At 45.4% G+C, this 9,289-nt stretch overlaps 1 protein-coding gene across 1 annotated transcript; it reads right to left on the reverse strand.

Annotated features, from left to right (window-relative positions):
* Positions 1 to 337: 337 nt before the first annotated feature.
* Positions 338 to 4,891, reverse strand: MFIFM68171_02238 (Beta transducin-like protein HET-E2C; the record flags this gene model as incomplete). Its single annotated transcript, XM_071057660.1, has 2 exons — positions 338 to 2,560; positions 2,609 to 4,891. The coding sequence occupies 2 exons, from the start codon at positions 4,889 to 4,891 to the stop codon at positions 338 to 340; spliced, it is 4,506 nt and encodes a 1,501-aa protein (XP_070913761.1).
* Positions 4,892 to 9,289: the final 4,398 nt, after the last annotated feature.

The raw sequence follows: 9,289 nt of genomic DNA on the forward strand, positions 1-9,289 counted from the left end.
TGTATGTGAGTGGCGATGTCTGTTCTCTATGGCAAAGGTGAGTCACAGAGGACAGGTGTCCTCTTTGCGTAGCAATCACGTGCTGGAGCACTTGATCTCACGTTGTCACATAACCGGCAGTGCGATGTTAAGACCGCCACCCACCATTTTCGTCACGTAGTCCGAAGAGAAAAAAATCCCAAGTTGATTTGCCTTCTCGAAGTAGCATATATAAGCACCGTTAGAAAATGCTAGAATCCCAAAATATCTATAAATTGATCCATCCTCCTATACCCTTCTCCGCTGTCAATCTAGAAAAACAAATAAAGAATATAAATTGCAGAGAACTTGAAAGGTATTAAATATATCGCGAGAAGCCAATAATAAAAACTCGCCCCGATCGACAGCCAATAGATATCATCTGCCTATGGACGGCAGAACAGTTTGGGCGGTATTCAGGTGGTAACCATAATACGTTCCGGCCATTGCAAATAATCCAGGTCTGGTCTTCCCCCAAGCTATACCCGTACATCCCTAGATTATCTACCGAGAAAGCGACCGACCGAACCGAGTCAGGATGACCTTTTAGCATCTGGAGACATTCGCCTGAGGTGGGATCCCAGATCTTAATAGTATTATCATTGCATGAATCCGATGCGAGCCGCTGGCCGTCCGGTGAGAAGGCGACCGGGTTAACCGAGCGACGATAGCCTTTTAGCGACTGGAAATATTGCTCCGGGGTAGGATCCCAGATCTTAATAGTATCATTGTAGGAGCCCGATACGAGCCGCTGGCCGTCCGGTGAGAAGGCGACCGGGTTAACCGAGCGACGATGGCCTTTTAGCTTTTGGAGACATCGCTCCGAGGCGAGATCCCAGATCTTAATAGTATCATTGTAGGAGCCCGATACGAGCCGCTGGCCGTCCGGTGAGAAGGCGATGGAGTGAACCGAGCGACGATGGCCTTTTAGCTTTTGGAGACATCGCTCCGAGGCGAGATCCCAGATCTTTATAGAGCCATTGTATGAACCCGATGCGAGCCGCTGGTCGTCCGGTGAGAAGGCAACCGACCAAACCGAGGCATTATGGCCTTCTAGCGTCTGGAAGTGTTGTCCTAAGGTAGGATTCCAGATTTTGATAGTACCATTACTAAAACCTAGTGCGAGCCGCTGGCCGTTCGGCGAGAAGGTAACCGAATAAACCGAAGCACTATAGCCCTCTAGCGTCTGGAGAGATTGCCCTGAGGTACGATCCCAGATTTTAATAGTACCATTACTAGAACCTGATGCGAGCTGCTGGCTGTCCGGTGAGAAGGCGACAGAGTAAACCGAGTAACGATGGCCTTCTAGCGTCCGGAGACATTGCCCTGAGGTGGGATCCCAGATCTTAATAGTACGATCGTCAGAACCCGATACGAGTCGCTGCCCGTCCGGTGAGAAGGCGACCGAGTAAACCGAGTTACTATGGCTATTTAGTGCCTGGGGATATTGTTCCGAGGTGGGATCCCAGATTTTAATAGTATGATCGTTAGAACCCGATACGAGTCGCTGCCCGTCCGGTGAGAAGGCGACCGAGTAAACCGAGTTACTATGGCTCTTTAGTGTCTGGAGATATTGCCCCGAGATAGGATCCCAGATCTTGATAGTACAATCGTCAGAACCCGATACGAGCTGCTGGCCGTCCGGTGAGAAGGCAACCGACCGAACCGAGTTACTATGGCCTTCTAGTGTCTGGAGACATTGCCCTGAGGTGGGATCCCAGATCTTAATAGTACGATCGTCAGAACCCGATACGAGCTGCTGGCCGTCCGGTGAGAAGGCAACCGACCGAACCGAGTTACTATGGCCTTCTAGTGTCTGGAGACATTGCCCTGAGGTGGGATCCCAGATCTTAATAGTACGATCGTCAGAACCCGATACGAGTCGCTGCCCGTCCGGTGAGAAGGTAACTGAGTAAACCGAGTTACTATGGCCCTTTAGCGTCTGGAGATATTGTTCCGAGGTGGGATCCCAGATCTTGATAGTATTATCATCAGAACCCGATGCGAGCCTCTGGCTGTTCGGTGAGAAGGTAATCGACTGAACCGAAGCACTATGGCCTTCCAGTATCTGGAGAGATTGTCCCGAGATAGGATCCCAGATTTTAATAGTACCATAGCTAAAACCTGATGCGAGCTGCTGGCCGTCCGGTGAGAAGGCAACCGACCGAACTGAGCTATAATGGCCATTTAGCGTCTGGAGAGATTGCCCTGAGGTGGGATCCCAGATCTTGATAGTACGGTCGTCAGAACCCGATACGAGCCGCTGGCCGTTCGGTGAGAAGGCGACCGACCAAACCGAGCTACGATGGCCTTCTAGCGTCTGGAGGCATGCATTCCAGTCCGCTTCTACTACTGGCTTCGTACTGATCCAGCTAGGTTCTTCTGTCTTAAATTTCTTCTTCACCAAACTGCAAACTGGTGCAAATATAAGGGCTGAAGTGTACACTTGAAGAGGAGCTTGCTCGACTATCCATCTGTAGGAGAGAGCGAACCGATGTGCATCTCGAACAAAGGTTGTTAGCTGCCTTTGATCAGTACGCCCCTGCATCTCTATTAGCATGGTTCTCTGGCGCTAGTTATTTATACTTACGAGTAGCCCTTCAAGCTGTCTTATAGCAATGACACCCTCCGACATTGCTCGGAGTAAACTGAGAGCTTCGAGCCAGTAAAGATACTTCTGCTCAAGGAAGGTTTGGACCACATCCAGTGTGTTGCGTTGCGGCGTGTCTTTATCGGATATCGAGGCGCAGAGATGATCAACCCAGAAGACGCACGAGTACCGTACTGTGACCAGTGGGTCTCGAGATGGCGTTTGAACCTCGCCGATTGGGAATCCAGGCGCTTCTAAGCTGTATATATCGCGTCGCAATACGGCGGACATCATATCGAGCGACCTTGAGAAGATAATGTGGTGTGCATCCTCTATTCCCCGACTGAAGACCCAGTTGAATGCGTCTCGAGGAGATTGCTGCGTTCCCCTGGCGAGCAGAAAGTCCTTGGCTGATTGATGGATCAGGTAGATCTGGTTGTCTCGGACTGTGAGAAACGACCCACATTTGGCAACGATTATCTTCACATTCTCCGTCGATTTTGTAATCTGTTCCGGTAATCTAGACAAGGCGCCGATTTCGGTCAAGTGAAGTGGCCTGTATGCTACCGTCACTGTCGAGAGTATGCGCCGGCAGTGTTCCGAGTCCCGCCCGTGCCGCTTGATCTCATTCAACATGCGATCGTACATCCCGTCCAGGCCCGGCGGCACTTCTTCCACAATTTGGAGAACATGCCAGCTCTCAACATCCTCTTCGCTAAGTTCCTGTACGACGAGGGCCACCCAGAGGAACGTGCCGTTTGCCTTGTCGCGTAAAATATCTCGCACTCGATCTTTTAGTAGAGTTCCATCTTCTAACAGCGTGTTATCCTGAAGTGGTTTGAGACCGGATAACTTGTCATCGATGTATAAGTTGACGGCGTAAGACACCTGCATCGCATTTGCCTTCAGCTCAAGATTAAGTCTCGTCCGCTTATCATCAGATCTCAGCTTTCTTTCGATAGTAATCTCGTTCCGGCTTGATAAGAGCCATTTCACACGGTCGGACGAGACGCGGACGACCAGGTCTAAAAGCTTTGGCAGGTCGACCACGCATTCGTCAAGAGCGTCAACGACCAGGTAGGTTGCCTTCAGGTTTGGATCTTCAAGCATTTCCGTTAAAATATCCGACAAGGCAACCCACGCATTTGTGTCGGACAGCGATTTCCCCGCGTCGATATACTTCCGAACGTGGGAGAGAAGACGTGGTTGCTGGCGGGCGAGGAGGTAGGTCAAGCCACGCAGCACGGCAGTTGCGTTATTGATGCGTGAGTCGGTAGCTTGACAGAAGAAATAAGCTAAGTTGTGGCAGTGGCCCCCAGCAACAATAGCTTGTTCTACCTCGTTGATGATGCCGCAGAGCAACATGGTCTTGCCCTTGCCAGGATCGCCTTTGATCCAGAGAAGACGGCTCTCCGACCGGTCATGCCATCGGTGAAAGTTGGGGCTGTCGAGAACCCAGCGGTAAGCATTGACAAGGAGTCCGCCCTTTGCCTCTTCGATGCGCTTTTTGTCGAGGCGTGGATCGGTAGAATGCAGATTGGCCAGGTAGCGATCATCCTTGCTGATCTCCTCGCGCAGCCGCTTGAATGCTCTGTCTTCTCCCTCACCGTAGAGAATGGGCATGCATACGTCAAAGATGCCGAATAGCGAGTATGCTTTGTCTTCCTTGCGTGTCGTGTTGCGGTTTTTAACCCACGACATCCGTTCTTCAATGCTGAAATCGGACAATGCATTGCTCTGAAGAGCTCCGAGAGGAATGCCAGTTGCGTTGCAAATTTGTTGTCCCAGAGACCGCTTATCTCCTAGGTACGCACCCTCTTTAGAGAAGAATTCGACCGCAGTTGGAGCAATCAGCTCTTGGAGAGTCCATCCACGCGTGAACCATTTGCAATTTCGAAAAGCGAGTTCCCAATTACAATTGCCGTCGGCGTCCCGCTTGCGTGTTGAGACGTCTGTAAGATAGACATAGCATTTTTCCGCACCGCGATACCACTGAAACATGGAGTGAAGAGCATGCTGAAGCTCGGCAGCGTCGGACTTATCGATGCAGCAGGTGTCGATCCAGAAGTATTTCAACCCATCGCGCCAGGCTTGATCTCCGCAAAACTGAATCTTAGCATAGCCCGCTTTCTTCTTGGCCGTACCGTCCACTAGGTCTCTGAAGAGGACCTCTTCATCGCCCCATGTGTGTGAAAGTATCGCGTAAGGCGGAATGATCGCGTCGTCCGGTAAGGGCTTCGTCAGGTAGAACTGGCCGGTATCATCGCGCTCTAGGAGGCGCATCGTCCAAAGACTGGCGAACTGATTGTATGGATGTTCGTCGGCAGCAAAGGAGGCCGGGTGGAGGGTTGGACGGCTCTGAGTTCACTTGATCTGCAGGACAGCAATCAGTAGCCGAAGTTGAGAGAGACACCTAATACTAGGGGCGAATTACCTACTGCAGAAAGCCGCCGTGATATTAGCATGAAACGTCGGTGGGTTCGATTGCGTTGCTGAAGCTCGAAGATCGCCACAATTTCTATGCCCGAACCACAACCCCGCACGTTGGGTATCTGATTGGGTTGGCGCCTAGACGGCTGGTGCCGGCTGCGTGCACTCGAAAGCATTGTGATTGGCAGTGTTTCGCTACCGTACAACAGTGTGCGTCGGAAACGTGTTCTCTAGAGCATAGTCGCGAAGAATTGGAAAATGTCCTTGCGGAAGGCGAAAGGAGAATCTCGGAACAAGGAAAGTAGGAATACCTTAGCCGCGTACTTGGGAGGGCCAGTTTGTACCTCTCTGCGTCACTACACTGTGTGACAGCTCACGTGAACGTTGGACCGCCTATATACCTAGTGCTACTCAATGTTACCCATTGATGTAATGTCAGCTGCCGAAAACAGGGCAAGTGTCAGCCATTTTTGGCGCATCATTGTAACTCAATGTTCCTAAAGTACCCCGGTCCGTGCCTAAACTCTTCAAAAGAGTGCCAGAGCGGATGCCGATTCCGCTCTTAGCTGTACCTCTATGAAATATTGTCTTTAATAAAGGATGGACAATCTTAAAAAGACATTTTTAGCTAGGCTTATTGTCTTATCTGCTGTACACTGTAAGTGTTATTATTCTACTAACGTTTTTATGCTGAATTAATTCTATAGGCTACTTTGTAGCATCTATAATGGGGTTCCTTTGGCCCAAGGTATTTTTCGACTTTATTACGAAGAGAATGGATGTTTTAGTTACACCACTTCCCATTTTGCAGCTCGTTAATTTTCTTTTTACAATTTTGGTACTCGCTTTGGAATAGCCGTTGCAAAGTATAGCTAGATCTCTAGTACTATAAGGCCCATTCAACTGTTTAATGATCCTTCCTCTCGTTTTAGTTATATTTTGTCTCATGTACTACAGGAGTGACATCGCTTTTTACTATTTAATTGGCTTTGTGATATACTGGTGGGCTTACACTAGTAAGGTCTATAATCTACCATGGTAGAGGGGGATTACTATAGATAATAACAAAGATATATATAATATAGCCTGAGTTAAATAGAGTGAAAATCATAGTCTCTCTCTAAGCCACTAGTGATTCCAAGTAGTAGCTTTTCCAGTGGAAGCTGAAGCTTTTCCTAGTTCCACTAGTAGAAAAGAAGTGGAAGAAGTTAAGAGTTCTATTAGTGGAAAAGCACTAGAAAGAAGTCTACTAGTGGAAAAGAAGTTCTATTAATAGAAAAGAAGAGAAGAGTTCTACTAGTGGAAAAGAAGAGTTCTACTAGTGGAAAAGAAGAGTTCTACTAGTGGAAAAGAAGAGTTCTACTAGTGGAAAAGAAGAGTTCTACTAGTGGAAAAGAAGAGTTCTACTAGTGGAAAAGAAGAGTTCTACTAGTGGAAAAGGAAAGTGGAAAAGAGGCTTTCACTAGTAGTGGAAAGTGGAAAAGGAAGCTTCTATGTGAGGAAGCTTCTACTAGTAGTGGAAAGTGGAAAAGGAAGCTTCTACGTGAGGAAGCTTCTACTAGTGGAAAAGGAGAAAGCTTTCTACTATAGGGTCCAAGAAAAAGGTTGAAAGTAGGAAACGCGAAAATGCTTCTATCTTGTTTCAAAAGTGGTACAAAATTCTATAAATATATACATAGACCTATTGCAAACAAACATCAACGTAGTGAACCACCATGTCTGAGCTATAGTAGATAGCTCGCTAATTTCAAAGATTTTCCTAAATGTATTACCCGAATATCGTAAAGGTAGACCTTCACAGCGACGTAATAAACTGAGCTCGAGAGATAGATAACAACTCTGAAAAAAAGAAAAGCACTGAGGACGATTATCCTATTGAGTAGGCAGAGAGTTCCTAAATAATAAAGGCTATAGTAGCTAAAATAATGAAAGATGTTGAACTTGAACCCAGTGGCCAGCCGGGATCTTCTTCTATCCCATAGTCGATAACAACCGAATCTACTTCGTAGTCTATATCTCAGTCTGAAACTGACCCAGAATCGCGTATATCATTGAAATGGTGCAGAAACACACATCTACACCTACATACCCACTAAAAACAAAGGGGAGGTCAAAGACGGCCAAATGCCCGACAGACAAGATAGACAAGACAGGCCAGGTGACACCACCACAAATCGGGTCCCTACAGCTTAAACAAGGTCAAAATAATATGTGCAGATAGAGCTCCCTCTGATCAGAGGGAGATCGCTTTGCACGCAAGGAGAGCTCGTCAATTGAGCTTGCAACAAGTGTGAAGAAAGGTACTGAATTAATTGTCCTGTCTAAGAAGCAATGGCCAGGACGGCCCTACTTATGGTGCGGAAGAAAAATGGGCCTGCGGCAAGTTCCAACTCTCGGGGCACCATCCTAGCAACTGTGTCCCTCTGATCAGAGGGACCCTGCCCTCTGGGAACTGTTTTCCCCAACTCATCATCTCCTAAGACAGTAATAGAACACTAATCTAAAGGAAAAGTGCCTATATCTATTAATAACTAGGTTAAAGGTAGACCTAGTAGCTAAACAGAGCTATTTCCTTTGTAGCTCCTATTCCCTGAAACAGTAATAGAACCTCACCAATCTAAAGGGAAAGCACCTATATCTGTCAATAACTAGGTTGAAGGTAGATCTAGTAACTAAGCAGGGCTATCTCCTTTACTCCTATCCCTATCACCAGTAGAGCTAATAGGTAGTCTAGTATCTTCAGCTAATAAGTATATCTATAATTCCACTAATAAGTATAGCTATAATTCCGCTAATAACTATCAGTATAGGACAGATGACGACGAGGAGCCAGTTAATGCAATTTCTATTACACGTTGTAGAGTTGATAGATATATGTACATTATAGCATACGATCCCAAGATAGACCAGCTAAAGCATATTGAGTTTCAGGTTAAAAGAAAGCTACCTATGAGAGGCTATATAATTATCAGCGTCCCTTTACAAAATACAGTCAAAAAATATAGCCATTTACGCTACGAATATAGAGTTAAATATACGAGTCTCGATTTTATATAGAGCTCGCTCGGAAACCTACCTAGGGACGACTCGAAAAAGCTACGAGATAACGAAGATAATATCGAGATAATAGCAGTAGCAACTGATATCAACTAATCGAAAACCAATCCTTAAAGATTTCTATTGACATATAGGAAAATACTCTTTAAAGACAAATCTGTATTCTACTACCCAAAAAGCTAACTAAGAGACCTAACTTTTAATATAGAACAGCATTTGAATAAAGTCCGTATAAGAGTCGACTAGAGTATCCCTGCAAAATCTAGACCTATTATAGAGAGAAAGGAGCTATAAGAGATTAGAGCTTACGCTCTAGAAATGGAAAATCTTATACCGGACGATTTTTGGCGTTACCGCAGCTGACAACAACAGGCTGAGCAAAATATACGACGAGTACCGGGTAAGTAGCGGATATAAGAGTGATAAGCACTACTACCAACAGAGTAGATAGAGAGAATCGAAAAAACTATATATAGTAATATACTATAGAATATATATAACTATTCTCTTTCGTGAATTCTAGCTAACAACTTATAATGGCTGATAGCATATAATAACAACGCTTTGAGAAAGGTAGAATACTCTACACTAGTCTACTATAAAGAGCGTTGTAAGATACGAGGCAGGGCAGGCGATACTCGGCTTAGATGTAGCTATGCCTTCTATACCAGATATATCGATCTAAGTAAAGTAGTGGACTATATTTTCTCGTGCCTAGTCTGCGAAAAGTACGCTTCATTTTTTCTATACTTTTTACAATATACAATATACTAACGTTCTAGTCGACTTCCGTAGTTTCGAAAAATTCGGCTATCCTAAATAAACTAGTCCTACTATAAAATAAGACCTGTTTAAAATTACTTTCGAATCCGAATATCTGATATATAGACATACTATATATAATATAAACACAATATATATTGCAGTTATATTCTACGGTGATGTCCCTCATATTTTCTATACATAGTGTTTAGAAGCTACAAAATCTCTGAATTATAGTATTTATAGATAGGTAATAAGCAAGGTATATACAAATAGAAGAATATTTAGGGACAATGAATGGAGGTATAATAATGATGTCTTTAATTTCAACAAGTATAGAACTGAATTAGTAGAACCAGTTAAGGCAGTTAAAGAGGACGAGTAAAGGAATTATTATATCAAGCTGCTAAAAAGTTTGGTCCTATTCTCTAG

The sequence above is a fragment of the Madurella fahalii genome (genome assembly GCF_045866475.1).
Source record: "Madurella fahalii IFM 68171 DNA, scaffold_1, whole genome shotgun sequence".
NCBI classification, from domain to species: domain Eukaryota; kingdom Fungi; phylum Ascomycota; class Sordariomycetes; order Sordariales; genus Madurella; species Madurella fahalii.